General features: G+C 36.2%; 1 protein-coding gene across 3 annotated transcripts in view; it reads left to right on the top strand.

Annotated features, from left to right (window-relative positions):
* LOC144444509 (uncharacterized) overlaps nt 1-20929 on the top strand; it is a 64242-nt gene extending 43313 nt beyond the window's left edge. For 2 of the 3 annotated variants that reach the window (XM_078133948.1, XM_078133947.1), the window contains 5 exons: nt 7087-7227; nt 7535-7644; nt 8097-8222; nt 8946-9113; nt 13830-20929. In XM_078133948.1, the coding sequence (XP_077990074.1) occupies nt 7087-7227; nt 7535-7644; nt 8097-8222; nt 8946-9113; nt 13830-15043 (1759 nt within the window). In that variant the 3' untranslated portion in view covers nt 15044-20929. The remainder of the gene's footprint in view (nt 1-7086; nt 7228-7534; nt 7645-8096; nt 8223-8945; nt 9114-13829) is intronic. The other variant, XR_013481847.1, reaches the window with a different exon arrangement.
* Nucleotides 20930-22923: the final 1994 nt, after the last annotated feature.

The following is a 22923-nucleotide window of genomic DNA, read 5'->3' as shown; positions in this document are numbered from 1 at the left end:
TTCACAATTTTCTATAACAATCATGAGTTTTCACTGACAAGATGCAACATAAATATGTCTTTCACAAAACAGCTACAAATAGAGTAAAATCGTATTTCATACCAACAAAGTGAACATTGCACAGTAAGCAGAATATCCCACAATTCTCTCTGATTTGTATGCTCAGACGTTAGTTCCTTCAATCATCAGGCAATGCTCACTAGTATACAAGGTTTTATGAAAACAATTTTGACATTTGTGAAATTTAGAATTGCCAACATTGTTTTTGAATTGGTCCTTTTGAAACAATGCATAGATTTGTAATAGTAGCAAGTGAATGGTATGAAATGTGATTGTTAAATTTGTTGTGTGAAAGACAAATTGGGTTGTCTTAACAGTAGCATTCATGGTTCTTATTGGTGAAGTACTTAATAATATAATATTATTTCTGCACTACATTTCTTCAACATTTGAACAAACAAAACACACACAAAAAGAAATAGTTTGATTTCTCATACACATGTATATAACAGTATATTATGTATTTGTTATCAGACATGTACAATAACACAGACACGCATACACACAGAGACACACAGACACACATCTTCACAGACAAAGACAAACAAATACACATTTTCATACTTGTATGATTTGAATTAATTAGCCACTGTCATGACCTCAGTGTTACCCCTGCCCCTGATTAGTGCATTCACATGTCCCTGAAGATGTAAACCACCAGGATGGTTTTACACTTACTTTCACTTAGTCATGCAGTCAAACTGTTGTGTTCCTAATTGCCATGGTAACTTTTCTGTAAAAGAACAAACATAGTGTTATTTCTACTGACTCCCACGATACAAAATAGCCCATAGCAACGATACCCCATAAAGGCGCAAAATCAACTCGATGTTTTGCTGAAATCGCTAGTAATTGTAGGTGATGTAAAATCATGAAATGTCTCTCCAGAAGCCATAGTTTATGAAAATGACTTTATTTCCTGGAATGGCGTTTCCCTTTGGTATTCAGTATTCTTGCTGTCCATTAAACACTTACAAAATGTAAATAACAACTTACGTTGCAATGAAGTAAAATTCAGGATATTTCTAATTACAAAATTGTGACTGATACTAACATCTCGTGTAAGATCAAAAATCAAAAGCAACGCATTATTAAAGGCCACTTTCAAGGTTTAGCTCTATAGTTACACCACACATTTACACAATACATATAATACTATACTGTTAATGTGATGGTGTCAACAGTATTTGTCTGACAGCTCTGGAAAAAGAATAGTTTTATCAAATAATTATGGCTTCATCCATATTAAAGCTAGCACTATGGCTCTATCCATATTAAAGCTAGCACTATGACTCCATCCATATTAAAGCTAGCACTATGACTCCATCCATATTAAAGCTAGCACTATGGCTCCATCCATATTAAAGCTAGCACTATGGCTCTATCCATATTAAAGCTAACACTATGGCTCTATCCATATTAAAGCTAGCACTATGGCTCTATCCATATTAAAGCTAACACTATGGCTCTATCCATATTAAAGCTAGCACTATGGCTCTATCCATATTAAAGCTAACACTATGGCTCCATCCATATTAAAGCTAACACTATGGCTCTATCCATATTAAAGCTAGCACTATGGCTCTATCCATATTAAAGCTAGCACTATGGCTCTATCCATATTAAAGCTAGCACTATGGCTCTATCCATATTAAAGCTAGCACTATGGCTCTATCCATATTAAAGCTAACACTATGGCTCTATCCATATTAAAGCTAGCACTATGGCTCCATCCATATTAAAGCTAGCACTATGGCTCCATCCATATTAAAGCTAGCACTATGGCTCTATCCATATTAAAGCTAACACTATGGCTCTATCCATATTAAAGCTAGCACTATGGCTCTATCCATATTAAAGCTAACACTATGGCTCCATCCATATTAAAGCTAGCACTATGGCTCCATCCATATTAAAGCCAGCACTATGGCTCCATCCATATTAAAGCTAGCACTATGGCTCCATCCATATTAAAGCTAGCACTATGGCTCCATCCATATTAAAGCCAGCACTATGGCTCTATCCATATTAAAGCTAGCACTATGGCTCCATCCATATTAAAGCCAGCACTATGGCTCCATCCATATTATAGCTAGCACTATGGCTCCATCCATATTAAAGCCAGCACTATGGCTCCATCCATATTAAAGCTAGCACTATGGCTCCATCCATATCAAAGCTAGCACTATGGCTCTATCCATATCAAAGCTAGCACTATGACTCCATCCATATTAAAGCTAGCACTATGGCTCTATCCATATTAAAGCTAGCACTATGACTCCATCCATATTAAAGCTAGCACTATGGCTCTATCCATATTAAAGCTAGCACTATGGCTCTATCCATATTAAAGCTAGCACTATGGCTCTATCCATATCAAAGCTAGCACTATGACTCCATCCATATTAAAGCTAGCACTATGGCTCTATCCATATTAAAGCTAGCACTATGGCTCCATCCATATCAAAGCTAGCACTATGACTCCATCCATATTAAAGGTGATTCAAAATGCTCACATTCACTATCGCTAATTTGCTAGACGACATGTTTGTGAAATGCATTCTGGTTTTAAAACTTTTCAAAAGCGTCTGCAAACACCTTAAAATGACCCTTTTTCAGTCACTTCCCTTCGGATTTACTTCGAGAGTTTTCGGGTATTTCCGGTCCCACCTAGACCACGGGATTTTATGACGTCATAAAGAGACATGGATAGCACGTAGCCTATGGCGAGCGTAGTCACTAGGTGAACAAAACTCAACAGCATTGTGAAAAAATACATTGCTAGTGGTTGTAACAGACATCAGTAAACAAAAACTACACTCTACATGTCTTATTAACCAACATTTACCGATATTTACTCACACTTTCTGACTAATTGGCAGTGTCTGTGGGTATAAATGCTAAAATATGATCTCCCCATATTATGGCAAAATAAATCAAAACGGCTAGACTACAGTGTAGATATACATAAACACTTGTAATGTCGCTCGCGTGTTTCAATTTATTTATCTGATTTTTTTTATTATTTGCCGAGGAGAAGCATTACAATATCTTCGACAGGCATGGCGTCGACAGCATATTATAGCCCACTATACTCGACTATACTCACTGATGTCGCCTTTTGAACGGCACATTTAGCAACAAAGTAAACATACTTATCTTGAATAAATATACTAGCTATTAGATTGCCATATCATCAGCAATAAAATTGTAAAGAATTGAGGAAATTTCGTGAGTTTAGTGTTGTCATTTACATGACTTTAGCAACTCGTCTGGAAGAAAACTTGTATGGTTTCCCTTGTTGCGATATCACTTAATTTAATGCAACAATGCAACATGCCTATTTAATATTCATTAGAAGAATTCTGTAACGAATCATGGTATTCGAAGTGTACAGTTTAGGAAACCAACAAATCAAATATCGCGATGTGCTCATGATATCAAATACGATTGGACAATATTGACGTCGGCAATCAAGGTCGTGACCCCAGCACATGGTTATGAAAGAAAGCCTGCAACTAGATACTTGGCTAGCCACGTCCGGTCCCGTTTCTCAGGGTTTGTTTTGAAGTTAGAGACGTTATTTCTGTACGACTTGAAGAATTTTACAATATATCTGATTGATAAATATGGATTACATCAACACGTGGATAAATTTAACCCGACACGAATGTGCGTTGTGCTCTCCCGATTCCATACGTACATTGTACATACACTGCTTCAGCTTTGATCGGCGGCCTAGTATGAGCTTACTGCCGCGGCCGCGGTGACTGCACAAAACTTGACAACACTACCCCTCTACCGATATATAATAATCACCTGTATACCATGATAAAAACAAGCAATAATTCGAGTCCCCAACAAGTCGATGAGACCTACTTCTGTTCTGTCCGATCCGAATGCGAGTTTCTTAGGTTTTATATGGGTTTCAGACTCGGACTAGAGTATTACGCCCTAGACAATAATAGATGTAAACTTGTGTTCACAAGCCAAACATGCGACAATACAAGACCACAACGAAAACTGTGAAAAATTTGCAGGTCAGTCTCATTTTATATATGGACAACAAAATTAGGTCGGTCACAGTTAACGTTCCATTTACATGTACATGATGCAATGACTCGGAGCGTACTTCCATATGCTCGGAGCAAATCGAATCAATTAGTGTATTATGGGACCAACAAATATATTGTGGCACATGTCCCGATACGCCTTCTTGAAGTTTCCCATTGGTATTCTAATAGCTAGTATATTTATTCGAGATGAAATATGTTTACTTTGTTGTTAAATGCACTGTTCAAAAGGCGACGCGAGTACGATTGGGCTAAAATATGCCGTCCTTGGCCCGGGGATGCCGTCAAACGTCACCACGGTATCGCAATGCTTCTTGTCGGCAAATAATAAAAAATCAGATAAATAAAAGTCAATGAATGTGAAACACGCGACATTACAAGTGTTTATATATATCTAGTCTAGCCGTTTTTGATTTATTTTGCCATAATATGGGGAGATCATATTTTAGCATTTATACCCACAGACACTGCCAATTAGTCAGAAAGTGTGAGTAAATATCGGTAAATGTTGGTTAATAAGACATGTAGAGTGTAGTTTTTGTTTACTGATGTCTGTTACAACCACTAGCAATGTATTTTTTCACAATGCTGTTGAGTTTTGTTCACCTAGTGACTACGCTCGCCATAGGCTACGTGCTATCCATGTCTCTTTATGACGTCATAAAATCCCGTGGTCTAGGTGGGACCGGAAATACCCGAAAACTCTCGAAGTAAATCCGAAGGGAAGTGACTGAAAAAGGGTCATTTTAAGGTGTTTGCAGACGCTTTTGAAAAGTTTTAAAACCAGAATGCATTTCACAAACATGTCGTCTAGCAAATTAGCGATAGTGAATGTGAGCATTTTGAATCACCTTTAAAGCTAGCACTATGGCTCTATCCATATTAAAGCCAGCACTATGGTGCCATCCATATTAAAGCCAGCACTATGGCTCCATCCATATTAAAGCTAGCACTATGGCTCTATCCATATTAAAGCTAGCACTATGGCTCTATCCATGTTAAAGGCAGCACTATGGTGCCATCCATATTAAAGCTAGCACTATGGCTCCATCCATATTAAAGCTAGCACTATGGCTCTATCCATATTAAAGCTAGCACTATGGCTCTATCCATATTAAAGCTAACACTATGGCTCTATCCATATTAAAGCTAGCACTATGGCTCTATCCATATTAAAGCTAACACTATGGCTCCATCCATATTAAAGCTAGCACTATGGCTCTATCCATATTAAAGCTAGCACTATGGCTCTATCCATGTTAAAGGCAGCACTATGGTGCCATCCATATTAAAGCTAGCACTATGGCTCCATCCATATTAAAGCTAGCACTATGGCTCTATCCATATTAAAGCTAGCACTATGGCTCTATCCATATTAAAGCTAACACTATGGCTCCATCCATATTAAAGCTAGCACTATGGCTCCATCCATATTAAAGCTAGCACTATGGCTCCATCCATATTAAAGCTAACACTATGGCTCCATCCATATTAAAGCTAGCACTATGGCTCTATCCATATTAAAGCTAGCACTATGGCCCCATCCATATTAAAGCTAACACTATGGCTCTATCCATATTAAAGCTAGCACTATGGCTCCATCCATATTAAAGCTAGCACTATGGCTCTATCCATGTTAAAGCTAGCACTATGGCTCCATCCATATTAAAGCTAACACTATGGCTCTATCCATATTAAAGCTAACACTATGGCTCTATCCATATTAAAGCTAGCACTATGGCTCCCTCCATATTAAAGCCAATACTAATGCAAGAACTTAGCATTGAATCATAGGACTACCTTAAGTTATAGTAGTAGGAACACAACAAGTTTAAAGCAAGATTTCATTTTATCTCTGGAAACATCTGACTAATTTGCTTATTTGGGGTCACCAAGGGTCATGAGAATGTTTGATTAATATCATACAAAAATAGTGAGACCACTCAAAATTTCCACATTCTGTCAAAATGTTGAAGAAATAAACAAAACTTGCATACCGATCATCTTAAATTGTGTGAACTTTTTGATCTGCTACTCTGCTATTCTCAGAAAATAACTATTCTGACACGACTTACTTCTTGGTTTGTCACTCCTATTCAAATCTTAGTAAGCTAACAACTATATTTGCAGTGGAATGAGGAGTGAGCTGAGTGGTTTCATACTAACGTACTCCCTAGTTCAGTCATCAGTGATATGGAGATGTTCTCAGAGACTCCCTAGATTAGTCATCAGTTATACTGACATGTTCTCGGGGATTATATCGTTTATCATAGAGACTGGCATTGAAGGTTTTTTCATTTTGGCTGTTGGTAAATTTCCACCAGGTTGAAAGTGAAATTTTGATTATGATTTGAAAGCTGGAAGGAATTACACCAGTGACCACAAGTCCAATTTGATATTTCTGAAGATTTGTGAAGTACTTAGAAAGCAAAAAACGATTACCTAAAACAAAGAATCACCCATTAGATAGTGGAGAACTCCTGAGAACAAGATGTGAAATACATTTAAAAAAAATATACATATTGTATAATCTGTGATTAAAAGTAATCAGTTGTACTGCAATGTCATTGGCATCATCTGTGAGTTATCGCAATTCAAAGTATGTGTTCAGTATATGTACATATATATCATTGATGAGTGAAGTAGCATGGATATTTAGAATGAATACATGTACATTTCATCTTTAATATTTAGAATGAATACATGTATATTTCATCTTTAAGGTACATATATCACTTTATGAATACCAAGGGAATGAATTCAAAAATTACACAATGCATATATTTCCATAAAATAAATATATAAAATAAATAGTGGAAATATTGGCATGCATTTGAAGTGTCTATGTACAGGTAGTAGACACAGGAAATGTTTACAATTCATTGTTAGGTTTTACTCAAAGGAATACTTTTCAATAAAATAAACTTGTACTGGCTGGTTTTATTTTCTGCAGTGAGAGTCCACAACAGAGTTCTAGTTTTCCAGAAGAACATTTCTTCCGTCACCATCTCAGTGGTATTAAAGTTATGCCAACAGAGGGCAGCAGAACACCTGAAGAATATGGATCCAGTCCAGCTGAACAACACTTCCATAGGTAGGATAGAGTGTTGTATGTGTGTATTAATGTTATGTTGAAATGTTTTCTATATGCCAGTTTTGATAAAATCATTGGGGTGGGGTGGGGGGGCTTTTGAGGCTGGATGGCTGAGAGAATCAGTAAGAGGAAAGTAGTAGATTCTTATTGTATATGTAAATGTATATAATTAATATCAAGTACTATCATTGTAGCCATAATTGTTCTTTGCTCTCATGAATTGAACCATTTTATGATACATTGTAGCCATAATTGTTCTTTGCTGTCATGAATTGAACCATTTTATGATACATTGTTGTTTTGTCAGATATGGTAGAGTTTCCACTCCAGACTCACCAAGTAGAACACCAATCAGAGAAGAAAGTACGGAATCAGGAGATGACTACATGCCAATGTCACCTTCTGCAGTATCACAAGGTAACCTAAGGGGCTATGTATTCCGTATATGGTTATCTTTTTTAATCTAGAAGGCCTTGAAGCAATATCACTAGGTAACCTATGGGGCCTTGAACAACTTATATATGACGTAAACAAGGGCCTTGAACACCTTTTATTATGTGCAGCATATTTCATCTGCAGTATCATAAGGTAATCTAGGGCTCTTGAACTCCTTATATGTGCAACAATTTGACCTTAGTATCACAGGGAAAACTAAGGGGCAATCACAAGAGGGCACCCCAGATTAGAGAAAATGAACGTCAAACTTTGCTTCATGTTTATCAAATATATGACACAAGAAGAAGTCAATGTAATCGGTTCAAAGTTTACAGTTGTTGATCTTAGATCTACCCGATTACTAAGTGTATATGACATTTATTGAAGATGTTGATATGTTCAGATTTCAAATCATATTGTGTATTCATTTTCAGGTCAAGCTATTCCCAAAGTTTTGTCAAGTGAAGGCTACATGGCAATGGATATGCGGATGAAAGCAAGACCACAAACAGAAGCTTATGTCAACATGTCTCCAGCAAACACTCCAGCAGCAGCAGCAGGTAAATATACAATTTATACACCCATAAGAACACTCCATGAGCAGGTATATATGCAGTTTATACATCCATAAGAACATACCATCAACAGGTAAATATACAGTTAATTAATACACCCATAAGAACACTCCATGAGCAGGTATATATACAGTGTATACACACATAAGAACACACCATCAGAAGGTAAATATACAGTATATACACCCATAAGAACACACCATCAGAAGGTAAATATACAGTATATACACCCATAAGAACACACCATCAGAAGGTAAATATACAGTATATACACCCATAAGAACACACCATCAGAAGGTAAATATACAGTATATACACCCATAAGAATACACCATCAGAAGGTAAATATACAGTATATACACCCATAAGAACACACCATCAGAAGGTAAATATACAGTATATACACCCATAAGAATACACCATCAGAAGGTAAATATACAGTATATACACCCATAAGAATACACCATCAGAAGGTAAATATACAGTATATACACCCATAAGAATACACCATCAGAAGGTAAATATACAGTATATACACCCATAAGAATACACCATCAGAAGGTAAATATACAGTATACACACCCATAAGAATACACCATCAGAAGGTAAATATACAGTATATACACCCATAAGAATACACCATCAGAAGGTAAATATACAGTATATACACCCATCTACGTCTCTAAATATATCCTTGTACATATACAGGTGATCTAGATTCATATATGTCAATGAGTCCTACGATCCAAACCACCTGTCCAAACAATGACACAACAACCAATCAGAAGGAAGGACAGTTAAATAAAACCAAAAAGCCCACTCAGGATGAAGGGTACATGGATATGGCACCAGTTGCTAGTGCATTACCAAAAACAGGTAACATCAGACTTGTTAATTTTGTTTGAAATACATATGATAGATCATTAGCATATAAAACAAATGTGTACTATAATTATGCGTTTTGTAGATATATTGTTTAATGTGTTTGTATCGTTTGGAGTAGTGTGTCTTCGTCTGACTAGAAGGCATTTTAGTCACTTACTAATTACTAGACTGGTTCATTGTGTTCATGTACAAGAAGGCATTTTAGTCACTTAATAATTACTAGACTGGTACATTGTGTTCATGTACAAGAAGGCATTTTAGTCACTACTTATTTTTACTAATTACCAGACTGGTACATTGTGTTCATATACAAAAAGGCATTTTAGTCACTACTTATTTTTACTAATTACCAGACTGGTACATTGCGTTCATATACAGGAAGGCATTTTAGTCACTACTTATTTTTACTAATTACCAGACTGGTACATTGTGTTCATATACAAGAAGGCATTTTAGTCACTACTTATTTTTACTAATTACCAGACTGGTACATTGTGTTCATGTACAAGAAGGCAAGTTAGTCACTTACTAATTACTAGACTGGTTCATTGTGTTCATGTACAAGAAGGCATTTTAGTCACTATTTATTTTTATTAATTACCAGACTGGTACATTGTGTTCATATAGAAGAAGGTATTTTAGTCACTACTTATTTTTACTAATTACCAGACTGGTACATTGTGTTCATGTACAAGAATACATTTTAGTCACTACTTGTTTTTTATATTTTTTCCCTCTGATATAAGCAAAAATAAGTCTGTTGTGAAAATGTCCAGGTTTACAGTATTGATATCTCACTATACAGTTGACATACACAGTGGGATGGTTTGGGGATGGGGAATGAGATGGTGGGGGGGGGGGGATGAGATGGTTTGGGGATGGGGAATGAGACGGGGGGGGGGGGATGAGATGGGGGGGGGGGGAATGAGATGGGGTGGGGATGGGGAATGAGATGGGGGGGATGAGATGGGGTGGGGGGATGGGAAAGGGAAGGTTGGGATGGGGATGTGGGATGGTTCAGTTCAGAACATTTTCTACCACCAGATCTGCTAAGACCAGTGTTTTTAATTAGTCTTGACACCTATTGTAATGAGCACTACAATGCCAAAGAAAGACCTACATCAAAGATTTTATGAGATAACACCACAGTCAATATGTGATAGACATGTACAAGCAGTCAAGCAGAACACAAAATGACTCAACTGTCCTGGGAAATAATTAGAGTAAATAATGAAGATAACACCTCTCAGAGATATCATTATCAGCTTTAGATGGAAAGTTGACAATTATGTAGATCAAAAAACCTGTTGCCATGGAGTTTTTACATTAATTGGATCTGTCACCGTTGTCAGAAAAAATTATCAGATTCAAAGGCCAATGTTGGATTATGGTTAAAATTAAAATTAAAAACATTGTCTGGCAATGTAGAACAGTTTAAGTCGGCCAAGGGTCAGAAAAGGTTAGCCCCAATGAAGATGGGTGTGGGGGTGAAATTGGGAGTATTAAGTTTAACTGTAGAATGTGAATGTATTTAGGCTGATTCTGGAACCAGTTGATGCCATGATGCATAAATCCCCATGTCCATATAAGTCTGTGAAGTGGGTAGCATATTTCATAAACATGAATACAGCCCCAAACCAGCATATCAGTTTACGACTTATATGTACTAGAGTCGACACTGATCCCTGTAATGTGATAGTAGTATTAGTTTACTGTTTAATGACTTTTATGGTTGTGTGTGATATAGATTCTGTGGAGCCACTGTAATTTCCAATTTGACCAAACAAAGGGCCAGTGGTAAATTTAGGATATGATGATAAAGTGATAGATTTGTGTATTGTCGTACATACAAAAGTAAGATGATTGAAAAGTTTGTGACTCATTATCAATGTGAGTCGTGATGAGCCAAGTGTTATCATTAATAACATCAGCCATCTTAATTCAGAGTTATTGCTGTATGGGTTCATAACATATTCATGGTTGCCATGGCAATGTTAACGAGATGACAAATTGGATTCACAACGCCATCTGGGATTTGAAATATTATTTCTAGTATTCCTGTGTAGGCTCTGTGTTCCTTCAAGCTTCACTGTGTGTGTGCCATTGTTTGACCACAATATTGATCTGTTAGCAAGTTGGTCCCACAGCTGGGCCAAACGCACACAATGAAATAGGACAGTATGGTTGATTTCTATGTGACCATTTCAGACATTATAATTCCATTTAGTGTAGCCATTATGGTGGACATTGTACTTCTCTTCTATATGTTCATTCAGTGGTATGCATCCTGTCAACATCTTTCACCTATTCATGTCAAATCACGACTTATGTAGAAATTAAAAACCTCCCAGCTGCAGTGTGTAAAACATGTCTTTTATCAGTGATTCAAAGATCATTACAGAGAATGTGTGAGTACAGATACATATAAGTGGCAATCATTACTGTCGTGTATAGTATTCATGTCACTCCAAGAAGAGTATGGAAATATATTCATTTGCCCAAGTGGGTTTAAATTCAGTTCTCATGATATTGCAAATGATACCAGAAATTGTCTCGCATTTGATCACATAGCAAACTTCCGTTGCTTGCAGCCACCCTATGCTTTAAATCTGTTTATCTGGATGTTCATCCAAAGAATTAATGTCCTTTCCTGTGGGTACAGAAGTTTGGGATAATCTGATTGTCAAGTAGACGTCATTCCGGGTCTCATAGGGAAAGCTATTCATAATTCCCAAATACCGATGTGTGCATCTTAGAGGCAAAAAACAGATATCGCTATCGGGCATGTTAATTTCCAGTGTTATAGGTCTGGTACTGATTATGACTAGTAGGAAATGAATCAGAGGATATGGCACTTAATATAGCTCATGGTATATTTATACTCACATTAGGGAGCTCATACATGCATAAAATATAAGTACAAAAAATGTTCTATCACTATCTTTACATGGCTTACACACACTAGCAACCGGGGAAGTTATACACAGTGATGTTATACAAAGAGTAAATGATACAAAAGAGTCAAGTTGTGTGTCTGTTCTTGTATTGAATATAGACATTTAACAACCAAAGATGTCAGATGAGGCTTAAAAAATACAAAAATATAGTCATGCTTCTGTCCTCGCAAGGGGTATAGCTAGCAGCCTGGGAGATTATACATGGAATGAAAAATACAGAAAGTGTAGTTGTGCCTCTATCCTTGCTAGGTGTATGCACTCTAGCAGCCCAGGAGATAATACATGGAATAAAAATACAGAAAGTTTAGTTGTGCCTCTGTCCTGACTAGGTGTATGCACACTAGCAGCTTAGGAGATTATACATGAAATGAAAAATACAGAAAGTTTAGTTGTGCCTCTATCCTGGTATGGAATATACCTGCTAATAACCATGGAGGTCATAGAAGCAATACAAATACAAATACAAAGTGTAGTTGTATGTCTATCTGTGCATAACATATATACACTAGCAACCTGGGAGATGAAGTTGTACCTTGAAATTTGCTGCAGTGTTTTTATTCTGAACACACAGTTTTTGACACATTTTAATAGGCTATTATAATTACCACCCATGGGATAATAAATCCTACTTACTTATATGTGTTTCTATGTCTACGTGCTGTTGTAAATAGCTCTTGAGGATAATATTCATGTCATTAAGATCGGTCTTGATAGAAAAACATTAACGATCAAAGTATATTTCATATGAGTAGTTGCAACAACAATCTGGATTTATGGTAATTGAAAAACATAACATTTACTCAGAAAAGTAAATCAACCTGACAGAAGTGTAACAGATTTTAGTGGTGATCAAAGACAAATCATCATGTCAGTGCAGTATATACAGTTGTATAGCAGATACGACCTACACTGACATGACGAATATAAAAACAACTTTGGGAAAGGCCCTGTTGGCTTAGTATCTCCAAGTACAGGTTAAAGGTGAACTTTGCCTTACATTTTGCCTTACAAAACCCACATCTGTCTGTAAAAGATGTCTCTTATGGACTCTGAACTGATCTGGGGCATTGCAATTTCTTCATTTGTTAGTTTGTTTTGAGATAGGCTTACAGGGGGGTTAGCCTATTTTAGAACAACACATTCAAGTACTTGCTGGCCCACCCCAGCCATAAAAAATGAACATTCCCTTAGTATACACCTCAGAAATAGATGCCTTAATAACCTTTTGCTGTTACTTTGTTCAAGTAAACGCCAACGTATTCTCAGTTCCAATCAGTAAAGAAAATTGAGGGATCACCACTTAAATTTTTGTGGAAACTGAAATTATCTACATTCTATTTCAAAATGAAAATGTATGAAAGAGGATGTGAAAGAGGAATGTCATTATACGTGTTAACAAGTCTAGCCACTGACTGACTGCAGGCTCTATTATCGTGATAGCTTTACTATGTAACTACATAATTAAAATTGTTAATTGTACACACAGTTGCATTTTGATTCCAAATCACCTAGAGTGTTTAGGGAATTGTATTCTTTCCCATTTTTTGTCTTAATTTGGAGACTCAGAGATAGGGAATTATATCTCTTGCTATTATTTTTCTTGATGTGAAAACAGTGTTAGGGGAATGGTATCAAGCCCAGTTATTTGTCCAGGGGAATTGTATCACTTCCCTTTCTAAGATTTGTTAGGCGTATAAACAAAAAATATGAATATATAGATATATCAATCTTATGTTATGGTTTATTTCAGAAGTTGGAGGTCACAGCAGCTCTGTGGAAGTGGATTCATATATGAGTTTCACACCAGAAAAAACAACTGCCTTACCGCTGCCAAATGTTGCCAAATCCCCGGGATATGCTAATGTGGAGATCCGACCTAAAGTCGTGTATCCAACTGGAACATCCCAAACCTCTGAGAAAGCAGTTGATACTTACATGCCAATGACTTATACGACTAAATCCTCCCAGAAATCAGGGCTTGTGGATGTAGCTAATCAGCCATCATCAGCTGAACAGCGGACATTATCATCTGTATCACTGTTAACAAAACAGCAAGCTGTTTCATCCAAACAGCAAGCTGTTTCATCCAAACCATCAAATACATCACCTGTACCTCTATTAACCAAACATCTGTCATCGTCTCTACCTGCAGCAACCAAACATGAATATATGAATATTAATTTATCAAGTCAGGTTGCTAATGCTGGTGGTGATTATGCAGAAATGGACATAAGTAAAGTTCAAAAGGCACTACTACACACCTCAACAAGTCCTAACTCACAACAATGTGGAGGACGATCACCAAGACCCCATAGACTACCTCTTCCATCAGATGACAGGCCATACGTCAATATTCAATATGAAGATTCCAAATTAAAGAAATCTCCAAAGATTTCTCCAAAAATTTCTCCAAGCTTGTCACCCAGAATGCCAAAAAGTAATAAGAAGATATCGCAATACCAAGAATATATGAATGTGGAGGTTGGAACGAAAGATGCATTAAGGCAAAGCTCTACAACTTCACAGCCAAATGTTGGAAGTGATCATAAGCCAAAGAAAATGCCTTCTGCACAGCCAAACGAAGCTCAGTCTAGTCCTGCCTCAGTTAGTAGTAATTTGTCACATAGTTCAGCTGCTGGCGATTATCTTAATCTACAGTTACCAACTTCTACCACAACTGCATTGAGTTCTGAGACTTTGCGAGCTGCAACACAGCAGTCTGGTGCTGAAGCAGAGACAGCACCTTCACAATTGAACTATATCGCCTTAGATCTGGGTCCAAGTGAGGAACCCGATGACAATGGACAAAGTCGCTCACCACGATCACCAAGGTCTCCACGGTCACCCTTACGAAGTACTTCTGACAGTGATGATAAGTCTGAGAGTAACTATGCTAGTATTGACTTTAAAAAGTCAGAAGTACTGAAGAATATTTCAGAAAATATTAGAGAGAGTAGATTTTGACATGTCTCTACAGGTTTATATGACATTTCTATGTATAAAATCCTCAGTGACCCTATCTCTATCTTGACAAGCAATCATAGCTGTATGGATAGCTGTACTGATCTGTCTACAGATTACTAGTATAGCTGTGTGGAGATCTGTACTGATCTGTCTCTGCAAATTACTGAACTGAGATCTGTACTGATCTGTCTCTGCAAATTACTGAACGGAGATCTGTACTGATCTGTCTGTACAAATTACTAGTATAGCTGTGTGGAGATCTGTACTGATCTGTCTCTGCAAATTACTGAACGGATATCTGTACTGATCTGTCTGTACAAATTACTAGTATAGCTGTGTGGAGATCTGTATGGATCTGACCACAAACTACTATTTTACATGAACGGAGATCTGTACTGATCTGTCTGTACAAAATGTTATTTTACTTGAACGGAGATCTGTCTACAAATTACTATTTTACTTGAATGGAGATCTGTACTGATCTGTCTGTACAAAGTACTTGAAATGAGATCTGTGCTGGTCTGTGAATGAAGGATCTTTGGTTAAGTATATGTACAAGTTACCATTGTAATTGTGACAGCTTTACTAGCTGTCTGTACAAATTACTGGTGATTGTGTGAAGGTCTGTATCGATCTGACTGTACAAATTATGATTGTAGCTGTATGGAGATCTGTACTGATCTGTCTAATACAGTTACCACACACAGACAATAAACAATGGATTTGTTTCATGATCTAAAATATTCTTTTAAAACCACTTTGGAAGAATTCAAGATCATATCGGACATCTGTTTGTAGAACATTGTAGAACATTTCATGGTGACGTATAAAAAATATCGTATTGATCTGTCATTGAACCTACCAAACAACTTTCTTGACAATTTTTTTTTGAGGTCAAATGTATGAAAAGATGCACCTACACACTGTATTGCGGTGAATGCTTAAACTTTGATAGCAACAAAGGACAAGAGATCTAAGAGATCCCTTGCTTATTGCAATTATCTTGACATTTCATGGGATTGTTTCTTGAACTTACTCAGAAAACAGTTTTATTCTGTGTGTTTTGTATTCTTTTATTCTGTGTGTTTTGTATTCTCCACTGTTTAGTCATCCATCCCTTACTTCAATAATCTGTGTTAGCAATGCTTGGCTTTTCTTCCCTCATGTGAATGTCACATAGTTATTGTGTCTTGATAAGTGAATATCACATGCTAATTCTGTCTGGACATGTGAATGTCATGTTAATTCTGTCAGGACATGTGGATATCACATGGTTATTCTGTCTGGACATGTGAATGTCACATGGTTACTCTGTCTGGGCTTGTGAATTTCAAATGGTTATTCTGTATGACCATGTGAATGTCACTTGGTCATTCTGTGTGGACATGTGACTGCAGGAGGAGTTCAGATATCTGTCTTAACTTGCTTATTCTAGCACCTTAGGAATGATGAATCGTCTGTCAGTCACTTTAAACAAGGTTTAACATTTAGAGCAAGAGAATGACAAATTTCAGTATTTCAACTGGACAATAAGAACAACATTTCTCAGCTCTCTTGCTGTACATATCAGTCAGTGTATACAAGCTGTGTTGTTGATAAGGTTTAGGAATGTGGGGAACATTGAGTGGAAATGTTGTAAAAATGCAGATTTAATATCTTGTACCATTTTTTGGTAGAACTCAAGGATCTTCAAAGGAAAATAAGATAAAACGTAGATTTCCATACCTTGTACCATAATTTGGTGAGAAGTCTGAACTATTGTAAAATGTTTTAAAATACCCCCCCCCCCCACTCCATGCTACCACCACCACCACCACATTAACAGAAACACAGACAAGATATATTCATGTGAATCACAGTGCCTAGGCTATGATATACAAACAGGTCACAAGGCATTATCATGTTTCCTAACTGTCAGTTGTGCTGCATAGTCATTCATTCTGACCACAAAATCCAAAAAAGAGTATATTTTATTATTTTAGGTAAATTATACTTTAACTTGTGCATCTTGCTACATCAGGCTGGCTGCATAGTTATAAGTACTTTCCTCACACTAGTCAAGTCATCAAGTGTTTCCATACAAATATGTGTTATGTATTTCAATGTGTATCATGGCTTTCCAGTAAAAAACTACATGGGACTCTTATCTCAGACATAAAAAAATATAATATAAAAACTCCAAAAAAATCTGACTTATATATATATAAATATATAATATTCACCCTTAAGTGTGCAAATTTGTCAGTGTATGGAAATGAATTGAAGTAGAAATTGAAAAGTGATGATGTATTGTGTTAGAATTTGCACTGACTTAAATGAATTTCCTAGATTATGTGCTTTAATTTCTTCTATCTATTTAAGATTGTTGACTAGGTGTTCTACATTTAGGAAAGATATAATACTTCACTTCAAATTGATAGAAGATGTGAATGTTGCGAGCAGAATGACTAGTTAGAAATATTTATCAATGGTTGCCCCTTTGGCCACAAACTACAATATTGTTTTTGTCACAATGGAGTGATCACAGCATCCACTAGAAATGTGAGATGATTCCATCATTTTGCTATGATGACAGTACTTTACATTTAGTGTTTTGTTATTTTAATAAGTGTATTGTGAGTAATTTTTTTCGTGAATGAGGATGTGTCAAATATGAAAGGTCAAATGGAAGTACCAGGCCTTGCCCACACAATTGACACGACCACAACATAGTAAACAGATACAGGAGTTCCCTACGAGAGTATTTAGTGTATTGTTGGGAAATAGAAATTTCAAACTACCTCCAAAAAAAAAAGATATATAAAATAAACCATTTATTGCTTTGCTCAGTTGGCAGCTGATTAACATTTTCACAAATTATCTGTATTACTTTTTACACATTACAAATTATCAATTGCTGTGGAAGTTAACTAATGAAATGTCTGACATAATAAGACATTGTCAGTGGACATGTAAAACATATAATTGTAAACTGACAGAATTCTGCATCATTTCATCTCATGTGTTATGAGAAAACCCAGGAACTGAAGTTCACAAAGGAATTTGTACATTGGTAAGATTAGTGTCTTGACACAGGAATATCATATTAATGGTGGCAAATTTGGAAATGAACTTATCTCACAGTATTCTTGTCAAGAGACATGACTGCCATGTGGTTATTCTGTCTAGCCATGTGAATGTCACATGGTAATTCTGTCTGGACATGTGAATGTCACATGGTTATTTTGTCTGGATATGTGACTGCCACATGGTTATGCAGTCTCAACATGTGAATGTCATGTGGATATTCTGTCTGGACATGTGGCTGTGATAGCAATTTTAATCTGACATGGAACTGTTATGCCAATAATTGTTAAAAGATGTACCACAGCGAGATATTTTCATGGCAGCGAAGCTCATATTTATGTCAGTAATCAATTTTTCAAGTTGTTTGTGTTTAATGTGTTGGCATTTAAACTCAATGAAATTACATGATTGGAATGGATGCTTGCCATTACAGCCCAGCTGCTTGTACCCTCTAAGGTGTCTCTCTATGTAAAGAGAACACTTGCAGCAGAAGTATTGTAGGAAGTGAAAAAAGAATGGTTCTTAGTGTAATTTTTAACCCACAGTAAAGTCATTGCTCTAACAGAGCTTAACTATTTTATCATTTACTTTTGCAAACAAATGATTGTGATATTGTAAAATATTGTATTGTAGTTATTATTATATATTTTGGCAAATGGTATGTAATTTTTGCTTGTCAGATAAATGTACTTGTTCAGGTGTGACAATATTCACCACACACATCTTTGTACAACTATAATACTTCCAAGATAAAATACTGAAGAAGACAAATTGCCCAAAAATGGGCCAGCCATGCTGTCATGAAGGATAGAAAATAGTGTACAGATTTTTATAGCAAGGCTGCTACATTGTGTACAATACAGTTTAACTGATCTGTTACATTGAAGCAAGGCTGCTACATTATGTACAATGCAGTTTGACCGGTCTGCTTCATTGAAGCAAGGCTGTTACATTGTGTACAATGCAGTTTAACTAGTCTGCTACATTGAAGCAAGGCTGTTACATTATAGTATGTGATTGAGCTGATTTGCTACATTGAAGGAAGACTGCTACATTGTGTACAGTGCAATTCAGCTAATTTGCTTTGCAGAAGTGAACACATGTTTATTCTGTTTGGACAGGTGACTATCACATGGTTAATTTTGTCTCCACATTTGACTGTCGCATGTTAATTCTGTTTGCACAATGAATGTCACATGGTTATTCTGTCTAGACATGAATGTTGCATGTTAATTCTGTTTCGACAGGTGAATATTACACATCTGGACATGTGACTCACAAGATCACACTGTGTGGCCATGTGACTGACACTGATTGTAATTTGAGATTGAATTAAGAATGTTACATTACGTAAAATGTAATCCACCTAAAGTATTGCAATATTACATGGAAGAGTTTTTCAACAGTACAGGACTACCATTGCAGTCTTGTGACACTGTAGCAAATTAGTACAACATCACAAATACCCCAGCCACATTGAGTGGGGCAATCACAGAAAACAGGCAGCTAGTTATATTTATGAATATATAAAAACACACGCAGTACTTACATCTAGCTATCGATACTGAAATGAGTCCATGTAGCAGGACATTTTATAACTAGCCACCTTTTTCTACTACTAGTTCAAATGACCTCTTTATAGTTTTATTATTTGGAATCTATAGTGTGCATGGCTGTTGCTGGATCATATAATCACAGCTCATTTACATGAAATTAATGAAATACAAAAGTATTTTATGATTCTTGATTGGGTTGAAGAGTGGAGACAGCTATTAATGAATTTGGTCTTTGGATGGAGAGTTGATGAAACAGTTGAAGCTTTAATGTCTTGTCATACAGTACATGTACAATTTTGTTTTGTTTTTTTTAGTCCCCAAAGGAGGGGACTGTTATAGTGGGCTCCGTCCGTCCATCTGTCCGTGCATCCGTTATACATTTGCTCATTTTGTTTTGCAGCTTAGCAAATTTGACTGAATGGTGGCCATATAACTCAAATAATATATAGAGACTGCATTCAAGTGTCTACCCCATATTATCATGTGCAGCTTTAATTTAAGACATTGACCTTTGACCTTGACTCCGCCCTTCAGGGTCATTTATCAAAATCAAGCCACTTCTTGCCTATCGCAGACCCTTTTTAGTATTTATTTGTTGCCAGTTTCTTTGAAATCAGTCTACAGGTAATATAGAAGAAGAAAAATGTACACAAGGTTTGCTTTCTAATAGTGTCATATCACTTTTTTTTACTGAATGGTGGTCATATTTGGTGTAACAGATCAATATATTACTACATACCCCAAAAACTAAATACATAGAGATTCAGGTGTTTCTTGTAAGACTTTGACCTTGACCTTCAGGGTCAAATATCAAATTAAGTAATTTCTTGCATATTGCTGACACTTTGTGTCATTTATGTTTGAATAGTTTCTATTAAAACATGTCTAAAGGTAATATAGAAAAAAGGGAAATATACCTAATCATTACTTTTGGTGACCATATAGAATTGGTGGCCAATGAAGTGAATGGTCATGATTTATTGCATAACTCAACTGTCTCTTGAGACATTGACCTTGACTGTGACCTAGGTCAGTTTTCAAATTCAAGCTTTTTCCTGCATATCAAAGACACTTTGTAGTATTTATTTGTTGCCGCCAATTTATATTAAGGTATGCTGCCATTCAGTCACATAGAAGGGAGTATGTGGTCTATGAAAACTTTTTTTTTATGTGAATCGCTGCCTCATGATCCTGTTTTGTGCAATAGTGGTGGTTAAAGGTTAAATATGTAGCTTCTATACTATCAAATAAACTTGTGTTTGAAATATTGCCAAATGATACTATGATGTCATGTCTTCAGTATTTTATGTACCCAAGGAATGCAATGCATATATGTAGGTTCTGTTTGTCAGTTTGTGTGTGTGTGTGTGTGTGTGTGTGTGTGTGTGTGTGTCTGTCTGTGTGTGCCTGCCTGCCTGTCTGTCCATGTCTGTGTCTGTCTGTCTGTCTGTCCATTTGTGTGTGCCTGCCTGTCTGTCTGTCTGTCTGTCCGTGTGTGTGTGTGTGTGCCTGTGTGTGTGTGTGTGTGTGTGTGTGCACGCGCACCTGTCCCCTTTTTATTTCTCAAGAACCATTGGCTCAAAGACAATGGAATGCAGTACACCTATTCTATATGGTTATGATAAGAACTAATTAGGTTTTGATTATAATTGTTGTTTGTTGTTTTATTTCAGTAAACTAATGTGTGAATTTGCATGTAGTGAAATAAAAATAATCAAAACATTGACCACATGCTATAACACTGTTTACACACAACATTTGGAACCAGACATAAGCGTAACGTTACAGTATATACTTGAATATAATACATTGGATTAAGGTTTCCCTGTGTCTCACTCATTGGGTTCCTTATAGAACATTGCGGTTCTCATGTCTAACATACAGTTGTAGTGTATCTAATACATGGGGATCCTGATAACGTAACACGATGGTTCCTATATATCTAACATACAGTTATGACCCCTTCGTCTAACATTGTGTCCACTAGAGATTCCTATATCTAACATAATGTTATGATCTATGTGGCTATCACATTGGGTTCCCTATAATATAACATTGAGATGTATCTAACATAATGTTATGATCTATGTGGCTATCACATTGGGTTCCCTATAACATAACATTGAGATATCTAACATAATGTTATGATCTATGACATTGGTTTCCCTATAACATAACGTTAAAATATCTAACATAATGTTATGATCTATGTGGCTATCACATTGGGTTCCCTATAACATAACGTTAAGATATCTAACATAATGTTATGATCTATGTGGCTATCACATTGGGTTCCCTATAACATAACATTGAGATATCTAACATAATGTTATGATCTATATGTGGCTATCACATTGGGTTCCCTATAACATAACGTTAAGATATCTAACATAATGTTATGATCTATGTGGCTATCACATTGGGTTCCTATAACATAACGCTAAGATATCTAACGTAATGTTATGATCTATGTGGCTATCACATTGGGTTCCCTATAACATAACGTTAAGATATCTAACATAATGTTATGATCTATGTGGCTATCACATTGGGTTCCCTATAACATAACATTGGGATGTATCTAACATAATGTTATGATCTATGTGGCTATCACATTGGGTTCCCTATAACATAACATTGGGATGTATCTAACATAATGTTATGATCTATGTGGCTATCACATTGGGTTCCCTATAACATAACATTGAGATATCTAACATAATGTTATGATCTATGTGGCTATCACATTGGGTTCCCTATAACATAACGTTAAGATCTCTAACATAATGTTATGATCTATGTGGCTATCACATTGGGTTCCCTATAACATAACATTGGGATGTATCTAACATAATGTTATGATCTATGTGGCTATCACATTGGGTTCCCTATAACATAACGTTAAGATATATCTAACATAATTTTATGATCTAAATGGCTAACATATTGGGTTCCATATAACATAACATAAGGTAACATTGAGGTTCGTATAGCTAACATAAGCCCCCCCCCCCAAAAAAAAAAAAAAAAAACAACAACAAAAAAAAAACCCCCAAAAAACACAACAACAAAAAAAACCCCAAAAAACACAACAAAACAACAACAACAACAACAACAAAAACCCAACAGAATTATTGTTTCTGGTCAGTGGGCGCATCACTTAAATATCCTCACGTCGGTCTTTGTGTGTGTGTGTGTGTGTGTGTATGTGTCTGTGTGTGTGTATGTGTGTGTGTCTGTGTGCGTGTGTGTGTGTGT

This window comes from Glandiceps talaboti, chromosome 13 (assembly GCF_964340395.1).
Source record: "Glandiceps talaboti chromosome 13, keGlaTala1.1, whole genome shotgun sequence".
Lineage (NCBI taxonomy): Eukaryota > Metazoa > Hemichordata > Enteropneusta > Spengelidae > Glandiceps > Glandiceps talaboti.
Note: the sequence above shows the minus strand (reverse complement) of the source record. Positions and strands in the feature narration are given on the sequence as shown.